The sequence below is a fragment of the Cimex lectularius genome, unplaced genomic scaffold (genome assembly GCF_000648675.2).
Source record: "Cimex lectularius strain Harlan isolate CLEC.00 unplaced genomic scaffold, Clec_2.1 scaffold12, whole genome shotgun sequence".
NCBI lineage: Eukaryota > Metazoa > Arthropoda > Insecta > Hemiptera > Cimicidae > Cimex > Cimex lectularius.
Genome location: NW_019392875.1, coordinates 892,874 through 909,716, shown reverse-complemented (window position 1 = coordinate 909,716; position 16,843 = coordinate 892,874). Strand labels below are relative to the sequence as shown.

The 16,843-nt window shown below is 32.9% G+C and overlaps 3 protein-coding genes across 6 annotated transcripts in view; 1 reads left to right on the top strand and 2 right to left on the bottom strand.

Annotated features, from left to right (window-relative positions):
- Positions 1-327: 327 nt before the first annotated feature.
- On the top strand, positions 328-5,386 carry LOC106665879 (putative ATP-dependent RNA helicase DHX33). Of its 2 annotated transcripts, XM_014392681.2 has the most exons (13): positions 328-614; positions 2,387-2,519; positions 2,588-2,753; positions 2,818-2,954; positions 3,012-3,196; positions 3,265-3,340; positions 3,398-3,591; positions 3,665-3,794; positions 4,185-4,316; positions 4,375-4,529; positions 4,590-4,761; positions 4,833-5,033; positions 5,096-5,386. In XM_014392681.2, exons 1-13 carry the CDS (start codon positions 439-441, stop codon positions 5,288-5,290), a joined length of 2,052 nt encoding a protein of 683 aa, XP_014248167.1. In that variant the 5' UTR covers positions 328-438; the 3' UTR covers positions 5,291-5,386. The 2 variants fall into 2 exon arrangements, with proteins under 2 accessions (XP_014248167.1, XP_024084706.1); XM_024228938.1 differs by lacking the exon at positions 328-614 and having other exon boundaries at positions 2,391-2,493.
- Positions 5,387-7,136: 1,750 nt separating this feature from the next.
- Positions 7,137-7,992, bottom strand: LOC106665786. Its single transcript, XM_014392493.2, has 2 exons — positions 7,687-7,992; positions 7,137-7,617 (listed from the first exon to the last, which is right to left on the bottom strand). The coding sequence occupies exons 1-2, from the start codon at positions 7,761-7,763 to the stop codon at positions 7,137-7,139; spliced, it is 558 nt and encodes a 185-aa protein (XP_014247979.1). The 5' UTR covers positions 7,764-7,992.
- A 485-nt stretch (positions 7,993-8,477) lies between these two features.
- The window catches only part of LOC106665877 (limbic system-associated membrane protein-like), a 489,908-nt gene continuing 481,542 nt past the window's right edge, over positions 8,478-16,843 (bottom strand). The window contains exons 7-12 of one of the 3 annotated variants that reach the window (XM_014392679.2): positions 10,443-10,540; positions 10,050-10,224; positions 9,819-9,988; positions 9,548-9,752; positions 9,439-9,483; positions 8,478-9,378 (exon numbers count right to left, since the gene is read on the bottom strand). In XM_014392679.2, the coding sequence (XP_014248165.1) occupies positions 9,272-9,378; positions 9,439-9,483; positions 9,548-9,752; positions 9,819-9,988; positions 10,050-10,224; positions 10,443-10,540 (800 nt within the window). In that variant the 3' untranslated portion in view covers positions 8,478-9,271. The remainder of the gene's footprint in view (positions 9,379-9,438; positions 9,484-9,547; positions 9,753-9,818; positions 9,989-10,049; positions 10,225-10,442; positions 10,541-16,843) is intronic. The other 2 variants (XM_014392677.2, XM_014392678.2) reach the window with 2 other exon arrangements.

Genomic DNA, 16,843 nt, shown 5'->3' with positions numbered 1-16,843 from the left:
GTGTCACGAGCGGGATTCGAACCGAATAGAAAGGCACCCAGCCGAAGGTCGTGGGTTCGAATCTCGCTCATGAAACTAGTTTTTTCATCAAAAACAAGACCTTAGATTAAAAGTATAAATAATTTTATTTACATTTATCAGGATTCAGGAATTAATATATTTTTTCCTTCAGTTCCAACTGTTGAACATGATTCCCTATTTTTCTTCACATGTCGTAATTTTAGACAAAAGATTAAGTTTATAAAACATCGACAGCCCACCGACTCTGGTCAAAAAACATTGACACAGTACCATCGATGCTTTCTAAACATCGACCATCGATGCCTATCCCTTCAAGAAAGGCACTCCTACACTGTTACAAGAACGTCAAGTTATATGTCTTTATCCCGGGTCTCGTGGTCGTGTTGATGTTTTGTTAATTGTCATCACTTCGCCAGGATGAGCATATCGTACGGAGGCTTCGATAAAACGCGCCCAGGAATGAAAAGACCTCAGATCAACTTTAACTTGGTCAACAAGGCGAAAAAGCTTTGTCACGAGAACAGCTACAAAGCCAAATCGGCCAACATCGAGCAGGAGAGGACCGCCCTACCCATATTCAAAGTCAGAAAAAGGTGCAAATACATTGTTATTGGGTCATATGTCGATTTTATTCTAAATCAAAGCGTATTTTCTTGAAAGGATTATAGTAACTCTTAATTACCGATAATTTGTACAACAGTTATCTTTATTTTGATCATTATTTATGCTCTTTCTCTGCCTAGTCTTGATTTATATAAAATCAAATCTGCACATGTACGTACACGTTTATACAGAGTTTAGCTTATCACTTATCACAGTCCACTGGCAATGCCAACTTACAATACATTACCGGCAGCATCGAGAATCATCCAACTCGGGTGTTGGCAATCTAGATCAGACTTTGGTCTTATCCGACCAGTCGCCGAGATTGGGCTCTGGGTGCTGAAAACAGCTAGGTCAGTTCAACACCCAATGCAGTCGGTTCCTTCAACCAATCCCATTCACTCGCCTGGGAAGAACATGATATTCCTCAATTACCCTTTATGCTTATATATAACTAAACCAATTAAAGGTCACTAGGTACTTGGTATTCTCCCATCAGCCTTCTCACACTACAAATTCACGCCAATAAATGCATTCTCTCTCACAACACACAAAACTATCATTAGTATACTGAGTTTTACAGGGTTAAATGTCAAAACTGCTACGGTGGATTCACTAAATAACATAGTTCAGTGCCACCAGAACAAGGTTTCTAACTCGCCTCTTTCCTGAGATATTAACATTTTGGCGGTAATTTCTCAACTTTGTCCTGTTTCCTCCAAAAATTGGTACAGGGGACACAAATACTTGTTGCCATACTGAAGCAGGAATAACACCCTTCATTTAAGTGGGACCTCTATATATGTGGCTTGACCCAAAAATAAGTATCTGAGTGTCAACCTCACCTGGCATATTCTTAATCAGAGGAGGATGACTCCTCTTCTATGGTTCTGATCCTCTACGGAAATGTATTGTCCTACTCTTCGACCGTAGGAATTTCTCTGCCAGTCAGATCCCCGATGTTGCCATTTCCTTTGGTTCATATTTTTTATTTTGCATCTTAAGGCTGGATTGTGATAAGCAGGGGACATTCCGATCAGATGTTGGGACATTCCGGCCAGCCGTTTCATGTGCATTTCATTACCATCCAGACTTATGTGTCAGGGGTCCACACAAAAGCAATTGCTTTGCTGAGGCGCTCCATTTCAGAATATCTCTTTAACAAGAGCCTGACAAGAGGGTTGATGAAGCCCTTATCAGACTGAAATAATGCTCTCAAGAAGCCTGGCAGGAATGACCATGAAATGTATGTAGATTTACTATAGCCGGTACATGTCACACCCTCGGTGGTCTTTGTTGGTGAAGACAAGGCGAAAACTGGTATACTACTGAGTCAGTTTATATAAACAAGCTGAGAATCAACTAGAGGATGGCAAGCTAGGTAATATTTACAAATACATATCACAGAGTATAGAAGATATTCGTGACTGTTTTGAAATAAAATTTGCGTTGTTTGCCAGCCCATAAGAAAGGAAAATACATATTACTTACTGATGACTTGCATCTTGATAATCCTTGATCTTCCTGTATAAATTGTATATTATTTATAAGCCAAATTTTAGCATTTTACCATTTACTTCAACTACAATTGTTGTGAGATTTCCTACTGAGGCGATGAACCTGTATTTTGGTTGTTTTTGATCATTTTGGCTTATTCATGCCGTTTTGGTCTGTCAGACCCGCTTAATATACCTTCACATTTAGCATGTAATGAAGTTATTTTACTTGATATTTTTATTTAATACTGTTTGTTGTTTTCTAGGCTTTTATCTGAGCTGGATAAAAACTCAACTTTGATATTAATCGGTGAGACAGGGAGCGGTAAAACGACACAAATTCCCCAATACATCCATGAATTGCGCATGGAAGGTGATAGAAAAATTGCAATAACTCAGGTTTTTAAGCTGGTTTTTCGTTTTAATCGTATAATTAAAACAATTTTATCAACAAGATTTTTTTAAAGCCTAGAAGAGTTGCTGCAATCACAGTTGCCAATCGAGTGGCTTTAGAGGCAAAAACCAGTATAGGACAGATAGTCGGGTACTGTGTAAGATTTGAGGACAACACATCGGATATGACGAAAATTAAATACATGACAGATGGCATGCTGTTACGAGAAGCTCTTTTAGGTTATTAACCTAATTCATATTAAATGTAAAAAAACAATATTGTTCAATTTAATTAAATTTTTAGATGAATATCTTCTTGCCTATAACGTAATAATTCTTGATGAAGCTCATGAACGTACGATACACACCGATGTTTTATTTGGCATTGTAAAAGCGGCACAAAAGCAAAGGGCTGCCAAATTGGGCTTAAGGCCGTTGAAGGTAAGTTGAAACCAGACCATATTTCAAATGTGAATAAACATTTTTCATTATTTTCAGGTCATCGTTATGTCTGCGACAATGGATGTCGACCATTTCTGTCAGTATTTCGATAATGCTCCAGCCGTCTATCTGGAGGGCAGGCAATACCCAGTTGAAATCAACCACGCCATCGAACCTCAGGATGATTACATTTTTTCCTCCCTTGTCACTATATTCCAAATACACAAAGAAGCACCTCCAAAGTTTGTATTATTTGTTCATTTATGTTTTAAAAATCATAATTTATTATTATTGTTTTGTTCTTTTTCAGTCATGATATTTTAGTGTTTCTAACTGGCCAAGAGGAAATAGAATCAATGACTGCCAATATACGAGCAATACAAAAAGTAAACCCAATTGTATTTAAAAAATAAAATACCACTATTTAATTTTTTTTTTTAAAGGATGAATTGTGTGTTGGACCGAATATAAGAGTATTCCCACTGTACGCGGCATTGTGCAGCAACAAACAGATGGAGATTTTCCAGCCTTGCAATCCCAATACGAGGAAAATAATACTCAGTACAAACATAGCCGAGACGTCAGTAACAATAAGCGGCATCAAATATGTCATAGATAGCGGGATGGTCAAACAGAAGTAAATTAAATATTTATTAAAAAAAATTTTTTTTTGCCATTCTGTTTTAATTTTGAATTGAATTTTGTTTTAGAATACATCATCCAGCCACAGGGCTTGATATACTCAAAGTTTTGAATATTTCACAAGCCCAAGCCTGGCAGAGGACAGGAAGGGCAGGCAGGGAATCAGAGGGCTTCTGTTACCGAATTTATACTAAAGAGGTTAGTAAAGTAAAATTACAATAAAAACCAAACCCCACAGCTAAGTTTTCATTTTTAATAAAATTTAATTGCTATCAGACAACCATGTATGCTTACCATGTATAACAATGTAACAGTTAAAAAAAAAATTATTTGTATTGTTCACCAATTGTGTTTTTAAATTCAGTTATCATATTTAACTAAAAAAAAGCTGGTTCATTGTAATGAATTATTTTCTATGAGTTGAAAAGTAAGTTATTTTTTTCTCATTGTGTCTACTTTCCGTATAGTTTTGAAACATTTTAAGAAATAACTTTTCTTAATGACACCTTGACTGAAATCCCATCCCATTTGAAATAGTACTTCAATGGTGATTACATCTATTAATTAATTTTTTGTTAATGATTATAGGAGTATGATGGAATGTTACCAAATTCAGTACCTGAAATTTTAAGGAGTAATCTATCCAGCGTTATATTACAGTTACTGGCTCTCAAAGTCAATTTGCTCAAATTCGACTTCCTCGACAAACCTCCGACAGAAGTGAGTTTTATTGATTTTTCATATCGAATATCGACTAATTTTTTATTCATTTTTTTAGTTAATATTCGAAGGACTTGACCTATTGAAGCTGCTGGAAGCTATCGACGATGTAAAAGATCCAAATTTAACCGATTTGGGAAAACAGATGTCCCTTTTCCCTTTGGATCCGAGATACAGTAAAATTTTGATTTCTGCAAAAACATTTGGCTGCATGTAAGACAGTTGGGCTATTTAAAACAATTGTTTTTTACTCAAACTATGGATTATTTACAGAGAGGAAGTACTTACGATTATAGCAATTCTTTCTGGAGAGACGATATTTGTGAATAATGTGGCAAAGAGAGAAGAAGCGGCAGCCGCAAGAGCTAAGTTTTCATCTTCCTCGGGTGATCTTATTACACTCCTTAATGTTTTCAGGGCGTATAATTCCGTTTCGAGTAAACACGTAAGTTTCTTTTACAAAAGACAATATGGTGTTTATTTTTTTATTATTGATTTTTATTTGTTATTCTTTAGGCTTGGTGTTATGAAAACTTTTTAATCAGTAGAAATTTAGAATATGCATCTAAAGTGAGGAAACAGCTAGCCGATATTTGTCAAAAATGCAATATGCAATTGACAACATGTGGTGAAGACGTCGATAGAGTTAAAAAATGTTTTATATCTGGTTTTTTCATGAACCTTGCCGAGTTGCAGCGAGATAGAAAATATGTTACTGTAAGATTTCTTGGATTTTTTTTTTAAAGTGCATACTATATATAATGCAATTTACTCTTTAGGTTGGTAAAAGACAGATTGTCAGCATTCATCCCTCATCTGTACTGTCGGGGACGTACCCACAACTCATCCTTTTTACTGAATTGGTTCAAACCAATAAGTGCTACATGCGGTATGTAACTCCAGTTGATCCGCAGTGGGTTGAAGAAATTTCGCCCAAAGGTTATAAATGTGTAAATATTTCCGAAGTGGACTGAAATTTGCCTGCAATAATATAACGTTTTGTTTTTGATATCTTGTCAATAATTTTTACATTCCCCTTTTGTAAATATTTGAAACTTTTCTGTACAATATGTGATTGTTTTCTTTTCTAAACCTATGTGATTTATTAAAATTAAAAATTTAATTAAATTATTGTCTTATTTTACCACAACGTGGTGGGTATTAAATTTTTCCCCTTTCAACGTATAAATTTTACAATTTTGTGGGTTTTATAATTTAATTGATAATTGGTAAAAACGAAAGAAAATTATAAGAATGATAAGTGTTTGTGGGACAACACCAACTCAAAATCATTCTGAGATTTAAAATTTAGCATTTTAGCCCACAAATAAATTCACAATTGGTGATATCCGAATCTGTTAATTCTTCTGTTTTAGTAAACAAAATGAAAATATTGACAAATTTTCACAATGAACAAACAGCGAAGGGTGCTAGTTTGCTTTCAATGGAAACTACATAATTTTTGAAAATTCTTTAATGTAATATAACCGTATAGCTTTGGACATATACACACTGTAAAATTTTTTGGCACAAATAGAACGTACATATGTAACTCTTTTATTTGTTGTGAGATTTTTCATATTGTCAGTGAGGTGATGAACCTGAAATTGTCATCTTCAATGTCTATGATTCCTGTGAAGCCAGTTCAGTTTTTTTAAGCTACTTTTTTGATACTGTATTGTTTTAGTTTTTGTTTCTTGAGGAATAATCAATTCTTTTTCCACTTCTACTCGGGAATATGTTTCTAGATGTTCTTTATTTGTCAAAGGTTGCATTCTGGATTCACTTAATTTTAACCTAAAGACAGACCTAAATAACACCTTTTTCTGTTGGCTGATGGTTAAGATACTACTATTGACTGTATTAGGCTCATCGTCAACAGTGATCTGTGGTTGTGTTGAAGGCGAATTTTGTAGATTCTCTAATCCTTGTTCAATATTCCGAATATTAATGAGCATTGACTGACGAAAATCGGTACATAAGAGAACAGTGAATTTCTAAAACGTTTTGTTCTTAAGTCTCTCCACATTGGCTAGTTGTGTGATATTCAAATAGTAAAAAAAATAATATTTTCTTCATTTCTGGCCACAGGTTTTTTTCCTCATATGGGGTCGTATGACTGTATAAGTGCTTTGGTAAGACTGTGGTGCCTTTTATGGATTAAGTCTGAGTCTTTTTCTTTTTAAAGGTGTAAAGATGTATGTGAATGCTTGTTAATTTGTGCACTTATGAATTTTCTAGTGTTAAATGTCTTATGTTCGCTTATTTCCAAGTTTTTGATTATGTATGCACATTTTCATAGTTCAGTAGTTTCATATTTGTCTGTAAAGTCCTGTCAAAACGGAGGGAATAAAGCCCAATTATCGGCTGGGTTCTTGGCTGCATTGTTGAAGTTTGATTTTCTGTCATTGTCTTCAAAAATTTTATATTTTCTTTTAAACTGTCTTTTATTTTATTCTTGTCTGTAAACTATGTATATTTCTGTATTTTCTTTGGCCTTATTCACACTGGAAAATACTTATCTGTTTACGAGAATTTCAAATTAAAATATTTTTCTTGGCTTTTATATTTATTAATTTATATTTCAAAAAACCAATTTTCACAGTAGAAACAACAATGTTATTAAACCCTGCTGAAGTATTCTTGTTAATCAACATTGTGAGCATTGAATTTGTAAATATTTCGGTATTACTTGCTGAATGTACACATTGAACATTTTTATTTGTGCCTGTAGTTTTAAAAAGGGTAATGAAAGTTATTAAACTATTTGTTTTAAATATATATTGAATTATTTATAAAGAAAAAAAATTACAATTAATTCTATTCGTCCAGCCATCTAAAAAATCTTCTTTTACAGTAATCTATGATACACCACATTCCTTCTCTTTTTTTGAGTTTATCTGCCATTTCAATCCATGTGTTGTATGCTGATGTAATGAGCCTCGACATGCCCGCGTTGTAATCACTAGTCATTGGATAATTAGTGTTATACGTGTAGCTATTACTTGGCGTTTCCCTCATATAATAATCTTCATAGTTCTGCTGGGCATCAGAAAATAAGTTGTTCCTATTGCCTTTGAAAATTTCCTGCTTGAACTGTTCGAGTCTCATACGAGGATTTAAAAGACACTTAACAAATACTATCTCTGGCTGGAATTTAACGTAAACGCGTCTGACCGGTTTATAAACGTTTTTAAATATGTAAGACATCCAGCCCATTACTGACATGGCAAACAGAGTTCTCTTTTCATTGTTGATATAAGCAGGCCCAGTGGGAATGATCGATTTGTCAACTTCAGCACTGAAATAACAATTTTTAAATGTAATATACTACCAGAGAGATCTTATGTATGTTTGAACAAAAACTTACTCGTCTACTTTATCCTCTGCACAAATTCCATTGAGTAGAAGGACACACAGGGCAAAAAGTAATAAATATGGTGACATCTTCACTCCGCACAACTGTCAGCCGTGAGTACTGAACTTGAACTAACTTCGTTGTGTCATTCTTCGGCTTTTAAGATGAATCGCCTAATTATCCCTATTAGACTTAAGGTACTAAAATTCCTATTGAGGTCAGAGGGAAATTGTCATTTACTTTATGTCAAAGTGAAAGTAAGCCATCTCATAAGACTATTTTTGTTATTCGATTGAAAGCTATCTGGCTAGATAGGTAATTAGGTATGACATAAAATTGTTCATAGTTTTTGCTTAAAAAAAAGGATAATAAGGAATGAAAAGATTTTGAAATTATGTTTTAAATTAATTTTTAATATTAGTACACAAATCTGCTTGCACGTAAATTCAGAAATTTTGAAGATATACATCCTTAGTATTACATCACAATTAGTACATTTTTTGTGTAAAATATTATGATTCTTAGTCACAAATAAAATTGTACATGCAAGAGCATAAAATATTTCATTTGTCAAAAAACACAAATGTTTAACTATTAGTTTAAACAAAATATATATAAATATACAATTGTGAAGTAGTAAAAAGTTATTTTAGTTTTTTTATATCCATCTTGAACAAAATAACTACTTACTACTTTGTTAATAAGAACCACATTGTACAAATTTTTAGCTAAATTACCTCAATTATTTAAAATTTAAACACAACATAACAAAGTACTTCTTTATATTTTTTTTAACTTTTGAACAACATAAATTATTAAAACATAGAAACACATAACAATTATTTTTGACTACTTTTTTTAATAAGATTCCATTGTGAGGGCACTGTCAATAATATACGACACTATAAACAAATAAAAATTTCAATTTTCAATTAACAAGCATACATTTTTACAGATAGCAACGCAATTAACAAGGTACTGAAGTTCTCCCGTTGTATTTCAATGGAAAATTGATTTTATAAAAATTAGTTACAATCTTAAAATATGATATTTAAGTCGTTTTGAATTTATTATTAATTTGTTCTTTTTATTTACATCAATATACACATGTATCATATTTTCAATTTCATAAATTAAGCTTTTTTCGATAAACAGCTATTGTGATGTACCGGAGGATTAAAAAAAAAAAAAAAAAAAATTAAAAAACTTAAATCATTACAAAAGTAAAATTGACTTGCAGGTATTCTAAAGATACAAGTTTTTAGAAAAATTTTAAACCACATTTATTTACAAGTTATACTTACCTTTTTCTTTTTCAACGATCTTTATTTAAATGTCTAATTAAATATTGTTTTGAACCCTGCATTTACACAATTGCTTAAATGAAAAAGCATTAAAGATCAGTTATTTACAAGTGGAGTTTTTAATTTTATTTTCAAGTTTTAGGACGTAAGTACATAAATAGAGTTTATTGTTTGTTTTTTCTCTTTCGAATCAAAAGAAGGAGAAGGTTGACAGTCGGTAGAATTCTAAGGGTCTTTATTTTTCCAAACATCCTTTTTTTTTTTTTTTAAATTTAAATATTCATTTTGTACCACTACAGACTAAAGTGGAACATCAAAATCACTAGGAGAAGTAGCGAAGGTTCATAATCTAAATGCGCCTCTCCTAGTGCAGTCACTCCAAGGTCCCGTATTTCTGTTTCTTCAATTAAAAAAAAAAAAATTATAATGATGAAGTTGCAATCATTTAAATAAGATATACCTGGTGAATGGAAAATGTCCTGTGATGGTTCCCATGAGTAGCTATCTACAAATTTATAAATAGTAGTATTAATAGTTGACTAAATTTATGACAAACATTAAACTATTACCTTTGTTTGCCGTATGGAATGTAAATACATCTGACATTTGATTCCATCCAAATGTATTTCGGGCTTGTACTTTTGCCTCATACAACATTTCAGGTTCGAGGCCTCTTATTAAATATGACATTTGTTGCGTTATGTCATTTCCTGGTGTTGAGGGTAGTGTAACATCTGTCCATTCCCTCAGATACCAAAATGTTAAATTACCACCCTGAAATAACATAAATTTTAGCAAGTAATTAAAAAAAAAATAAATATTTAAATGAGAGATAATCACCCAAACTTCTGACTTGAGCGAGTTCGGTATCTGTCCTGTAAATTGTTTCCGTCTAAAAAATAATTTGTGCTCTTCTAGAGGTGTGTAGCTGAACACTGTCCATGATATATTATAACTGTCGCGCCACCTTGATGCCGGGTTACTTCGAAACACAGCTACTTGTGGTTTACCTAGAGGCAAATAATCAAAATAAAAAATTCTCAATGTAAAACATACTGAAATTGTATTTACCAGAAAGCACAATGTATTGCTTGGCTTTTCCAAAATTGTTTTGAGCTTCACATGTGTAATTGTCCAAGTCCTGAAGTTGGACTTGTCTTATGATCAATCGATGCCTGTTCGAGCTGGTTTCGGTAACATGATCATCTGTAACGTCCAATTTAAGAGATGACCTGTACCAACGGACCTAAACGAAAGTTAATTTATAAAATAGTTTTATTTATACAACATTTAAAGAATTCATGGAATAATACAATACTGAATATATCATACTAAGGAGAAAAATATACAATAAATACAACGAATAAGATGAGCAATTATCCACTTACTTTGCTTTTCTTCAAAATAAGAAGTTATGTATAATTTCTGTAAATAAATATACAATGTATTGTAATTAATTAATACCTCTGCTTCTGGTTCCGCATACACAGTGCATGAAAGGACGGCTTGATTTCCGATTCCTGAATGGACCCACGCTTCATCAGCTGTGACTTCTGGAGCATCTGGAACAAAAAAAAAAAAAAAAACGATAAGCACAAATTGTTTATTAATTATTGATTTGTTTAGTTGCTGACTAAACCCAAGATAATACAAATTCTTTACTTAATTAAAATTTTAGTTATAATTCATAAAATATAATCATAAACATAGAAATTTTAATGTTCTATTTGATATTATGTGCTTATGAAAAGTCTAAAATGTTAAATACATAGGTATATTCAAGGTGATTTGAATTTCATACTAGCGTTTTAAATTTATATTCAAAATCTCTGCACAATTGAAGGGTATGTTCAAAATTGACTGGCATGACCACAGTCATATTTCATTTATGATAAAACATTTTGCTACTTCAAAATTGTTGGCTATGCACTTAGTCAGCGGCTAGCAAACGGTGAAATCCTAATTCTAACCAGAGGGCCAAGTTGTAAACTTTTGAACTTATAGAATGTAGTAAATTTCTGCTATTTTAATGTGATAAATGAAATAGTTTCTTTAGTTTCTTCATTCTGGACTTCCAAGTCAATAATTCCAACCATTAATGTTATACAGTGTCTTACTTTACACATCCAGTGCCTCCCAAAAATGTACTTAAATTGTTTTTGCAGTATTTCCATGTTTTTTCTTAACTTTGAATACTATTTTGCCTGTTTTTCAAAGATAATTACAAGGAATTTTAAGGAACAATGCTATGATAAAAAAATGAAAACATTATTTTTATTTAATTTTTTGACAATACAACAAAAACAAGTTTTTGTAAATTTTTAATTTCACAATGTACCAGTAAACTTTGGCTAATAACTATTAATATTATAATTGCTGCTTTTAATATTTTGTTGAATCATATTTTTTTGAAATATCACAATTGACTATTAGTCCATCTGAGCTGAGAATATTACATTTATTATCATTTGAGAATTTTTAGTTTATCAACCTATTATGATAATTTCTGATCTTCAGTGTCATCATTACAGTTTTAGCAGCTATTTGATGATCATCCGGCAATTATTAGGGGTGCTTAATAAGGAATTGAGTTGAGGTTTTTTATAATTATTGAGGTCAATACGCCACATCGTCTGTTGTTTATTAATTTATTTTTTCATGTATATACATTAATATATGTTGTGTACCTCCCCATTTTTTTGGGGGGGGGTGACTAGGGTTGAAAATGAAGAAATACTAAGAGAGTATAAAAAGAGAGGAGAAAAAGTTATGTATATACAAACAGATCTTGAGAACAGTAGGCCAATTTAGTATTGGGCCAATACCTCAAGAAGTGTCTTCCCTTTATTGATTGTGAGAGGGAGAGAGAAAGAGGGTGAGGGAGAGGGAGAAAGAGAGAGAGGGAGAGGGTGAGGGAGAAAGAGTGTGAGGGAGAAAGAGGGAGAGAGAGAGAGAGAGAGAGAGAGAGAGAGAGAGAGAGAGAGAGGATGGAGGGAAAAAGAGAGAGAAAAGGAGAGAGAAAGAGAGAGAGGGGAGAGAGAGAGAGAGAGATAGGAGAGAGGGAAAAAGAGAGAGAGAAGGAGAGAGAAAGAGAGAGAGGGGAGAGTGTGTGAAAGAGAGAGAGAGAAAGAAAGAAAGAAAGAGGGAGAGAGAGAGAGAGAGAGAGAGAGAGAGAGAGAGAGAGAGAGAGAGAGAGAGAGAGAGACCCTGACCCTGTACAGCCAAAACCGCAGTCTTACCCACACTTTCATCTCTTATGCGTTAAAGGGACAATAATGGTCGCTGTATGAACCCAAAGGGGGCCCAAGTACTTGCTGCCTGGTCAACTAGATTTCTCATATCCGTTGGTAATCCTACATGCTCTCTATACAGAGCCAAGGAATGGCACGCTTCAGTTATGTGGGACAAATCGAGCAACCTTTCTCTACGTATTCAGGCTTTAGTAAGTAAGTGTCCCTCTTTCAACCTCTCATTACTTATTTTTATTTTATTTACATTTCATTCATTCATTGCACAATTTTACATTTTTTGTATTTAATGATAATTAATTAAACATAGTGTTTCAATATGGATTGCATTTTTGGAGATTGAATAGTTAATCGGGTTGCAATTATTTATCAGAACTTGAGTTTCACTGATTTCCTTTGTAAAGTCGATCTAGATCCTATTTATCTCTAGATCTCTTTTATCATTTCAGCTATTGATTAACGTTTCGGCTGTCAAACTGACGGCTTTGAACCTAAATTACTTGTCAAATCCAAAGAATGTTTGCAATTTGTGTCTTTGGTTGTAAGCTTAAGACTTTCTCTTTGAAATTAGGATGAATACAATTTCTGTAGGTTACATGAAATGTGGCTTATTGAATGAATATCTCAAAGACAAAGACAAGTTGAAAAAACAAAAATAAACACAAACTGTGAAACGATTTGGTTCTAAATTGTTTAACTTATGCAAGTTTCAGTAAATCCGGGTTTTATTAGATGTAAGAATTTAAGCATTTCACGTTCGGCGCCGTCAAATGTATACATCACTATTTGTTTGTAGTAGTTCAATATCGATCATCTCAGAACAGCCCATTCTCCCTGTTGGTCCAGTAAGTCAAGATCCGTTTTTGGCTCGACGCCACATTTTTTGGCAGTCTATTTTTCCGGTGTGGTGTTTGTCGACCTTTCTTTTAGAAAATAAAGTTGTGACAAGGGTAGGTCAGGGTTTACTATCAACCCTGAGGTACGTTATTTCAAAATAAATCACGTTGAGGACAAAACGCGTCCGATTCTCAGCGGACGTAGTTACCCCGATGTTTTTTACTGATCAAACTATATTGATTTCTATATAAAAAATACATAATTTTTGTTCTAATGCCTTGCGATTGATTGATTTGATTTATCGACTTATAGCTTTATTGTTTTATTTCTTGTGCTTTCGATCAATGGGACGGGCATATCAATTAAAAGATGTTACACTAAAAGCAAGATAATGCCGAATGTTATAATAATTTAATTTATAAATTCAGTTATAATGGTTTAAGCTACCTATTTATTGTGTTAAACGGATCATTATGCGGCCGAGAGTAAAGAGCGATCCCAAACAGAAAATCGCACACATGGGACGTGTTCGGCGAACATTCATGATTTTCCACTTGTCAGAAACAGATTTGTGGCGAAGCCCCTTTCAATCACCCCCTTCCACGAGGGCCGGTACTAATTTATCAATAAATTAAAATAAACGATTATTCTACCGACCGTCCATTCTCGACCAGTCGAAAGCTGGTCACATCTGTACACGCTTTTCTCGCTTTGATTATCGTTCTATATGATTTCAAAAAAAGGTTGGTTTGTAAATAAATACACTGATACCTATTTGAAATGTTAAAAAGTTTTGATTTGTGTCTTGGATGGCCAGTTTTTCTAATTTTGTCATGCTTATTTTCGCTGGTAACACATGTACACAGACACACACATCTCTTTTTATTTTTCTTAATCTTCTTATTTTTTTCTTACATGTAAGAGAAACTCTTTTTTACGTGCAACAATACAACTATTCTTCATTTTTATTTCTTATTCACTAGTTTTCGTGGTCCGCTTGACCAATTAATATCTTTCAATTAATTAAGGTTTTTAGTTGAGATAAAAAAAGTCAGCGTCACGGGATTCGAACCCACGACCTTCGGCTAAATACGCCCTGCTTTACCACTTGAGCTATCGTGACTTCGACACTAATTTCCCATCTCAACCCCACTTTTTGAATTTTCCCTCCTTTTTGCCATTTTTCAAATGTCGTGTAATCTTTTTGATTCTCGGCGACAAATGACAAATTTATTTTTATCATAAGACAGTTTGTCTTTGTCTGTGCGCTTTTCTATATTTTTCTCTCTTTCTTTTCTCATTTCTTTCTCTTCTTTTTCGTGTTGTGCTGTTCTATTCACTTTTTCTGTTTCTAGATGCTCATGGATTGTTGCAAGACCTCGCTTTTCAGCCACACTCTTGACTAACAAAGCGAATTCAAAACCTCGCAAGAGAGGGCTACGAGATTACCGAATAAAAGAAACTTTGATTATACTAGGAAGAAAAGTAATTAGACAAGCGTACGAGCGTTCTTGCCAAAAGGCTTAGTCGCCAAGACAAAAAATATTTAATTAATTTAAGTTCATTTTTTAAAATATGGTTTTCTGCCTTCCTTGTACATGTATTTCTAGAATAAGAAAGTAATATGGAGGATCGTACTAAATGAGATGACATATATACAAAGTTCAAAAACCCAAAAGACGCTGCGAATAAAGAAGGCAAAACAAACCAAAAACACATCGAATAGGTTTTAAGCAACCTGTAAAACCATTAAATAATAATTTCCATTGATGAAAAAAAATCCTCGAGTAATTTTCTTTTGTCTCAGATGTTCTACTTAAAAATTCATAACTCCTTTGAATTTTATCCAAATTCAACGTTATTGCAGTCGTTCGAAAACAGAATATTTATTCTTTTAGGCTATGTCAACAATGTTTACATTTTGACCATTTTAAGTGAAAAAAATAAGGCTGAAATCAATAAAATCGACTCAAACGCTATGTTATTTTATCTTTGTTTATAATTTATTTACGGAGGCCAGATTTATACCATTTCGTATAGTTTATAAGTTTCTAAATCATAGTAAAAATTCCTGTAGATTGGTGAAGTCGTTTGAAAGTGTGAATGTAAATAAAGTGATTTTCGAGGAAATTCGAAGGCATTGGGAGAGCGACAATTTTGTAAGCACTTTTTAAAAATTTTGACTAAAAATTATAATCAGGGTTTTAATTAAAAAAGAATATCAACTTCATGTTCAGATTATTTTATTTATATAAAATAATAATTGTTGATAATCGTTCCCCCGCAAAAAAAAAACCTTCCATGGAGTAACTTTAAATATGTTGAAGTAGACGCACCACGAAGGCAGAAAACTATATTTAAGTTACTTAATTTTTTTCTATGGCTCCTAGGAGCCATTAGCAATAAAGCTCGAGTAAGTGTCTAATATTTTTGGTTTAGTAGAGCCAAAGAAAGTTTCATTGAAATCGGTGACCTCACGTCCGTAGCCTCCCCTTGTTAGTGTTAATGTTTTAATTAATTATAATTTTAACAGATTCAAGAAAACGTTTGTATTTCAGAAGCCTTGTGGATTGATCGATTTTTAGTAAATATTAATTTTTTGTTTGATTTTGTGCGATTTAATTTTTTAAACTTTGATTTGGACGTTCTGATCATACTCGTTTGCCTATCCTGCTCCTTTCTTTCATTTGTTCTTGTGATGTCTGAGTATGAAAAATTTAAATATTCAATCACGTTTTAATAAAAGTGAATGTTTTGAGGTTGAGAGACTTGAAGAAAATATTAATTATTTCTGAATCAAATTTGAAATGTTTAATTTTTTCAAATTCCAAAGATTTATTTGTTGAGAAGAGACTAAAAATTAAGCTTTTTTTAAAATGTAAACAACAAAACTACATGTTCGGTGTGACATATAAAACAATCGCTATTCCATTTGGTTGATCTTTTGTCCTCCAGCATTGTTTATTTTTATCTTCAAAATCATTTGAGTAAAATCGATATCCCACGAGAAGAAAATTAATAATGAAATTGCAACATTCACTTTTATTTTAGTGCAAACCGTCACCCGTTATACGGCCGGAGTGGGGGCTGTGGTGTTAAATATCAATCCCCTTAATTATTTTTTACTTTCTACTATTATTATTAGTTTTAGCTATTGACAATTAGTGCGTAATAACGTTAAAGTGAAAGGTTTACGGTTTACGTAACTCCTTCCAAGACGATATTCTGCTAATTAATTGTAATTAACCGAATTTTTTATGTCCGCCTAGTTTCGTTGCTGAACAGTTAAGCCTGGTTTCTTTGGGGAAAATTAGTTACTTTTTGGTTTTGTCGCATGGTAATAATCGCAGACGAACCAGGTAATAAAATTCCATTTTGACCAAAAAATTCACTTTTTTAAACTAGATACTTTCTAACAGAGAAACAATAACATATAGGGAACATCTTAAAAAAATATTTAAGTTGAAAACAAGCGTAAAACTTGCTAAAAATTAAAAGGAGGTATTCCTATTAATTGTGTATGTAACAATATAGAAAGAAACTGTAGATGCTTGGGATGGGAAATTAGTCCGAAACGTAGAGGAGAGGGTAGCATGACAAAAGGGACAGGGGCGACGGTGGGAATCGAACCCACGACTTCTCTCACGACCACCCACCTACGCGTAAGGCCAGTGGTCGGCAAACTCGTCATCCAAAAGAGCCAAATATAATCAAAAATACAAAATTGAAGTTTATTCAAAGAGCCATTTTTTAAACTTAAGCTTCGCTTTAGTAGACATT

What these genes read in the sequence shown, in the direction of transcription:
- LOC106665879 (XM_014392681.2), top strand. Translation starts at nt 439, where the DNA reads ATGAGCATATCGTACGGAGGCTTCGATAAAACGCGCCCAGGAATGAAA. An exon ending in ATATTCAAAGTCAGAAAAAG is followed by an intron (nt 615 to 2,386) that starts GTGCAAATACAT and finishes GTTGTTTTCTAG; the next exon opens with GCTTTTATCTGAGCTGGATA. An exon ending in CACAAAGAAGCACCTCCAAA is followed by an intron (nt 3,197 to 3,264) that starts GTTTGTATTATT and finishes GTTCTTTTTCAG; the next exon opens with TCATGATATTTTAGTGTTTC.
- LOC106665786 (XM_014392493.2), bottom strand. Translation starts at nt 7,763, where the DNA reads ATGTCACCATATTTATTACTTTTTGCCCTGTGTGTCCTTCTACTCAAT. An exon ending in GCAGAGGATAAAGTAGACGA is followed by an intron (nt 7,618 to 7,686) that starts GTAAGTTTTTGT and finishes TTGTTATTTCAG; the next exon opens with TGCTGAAGTTGACAAATCGA.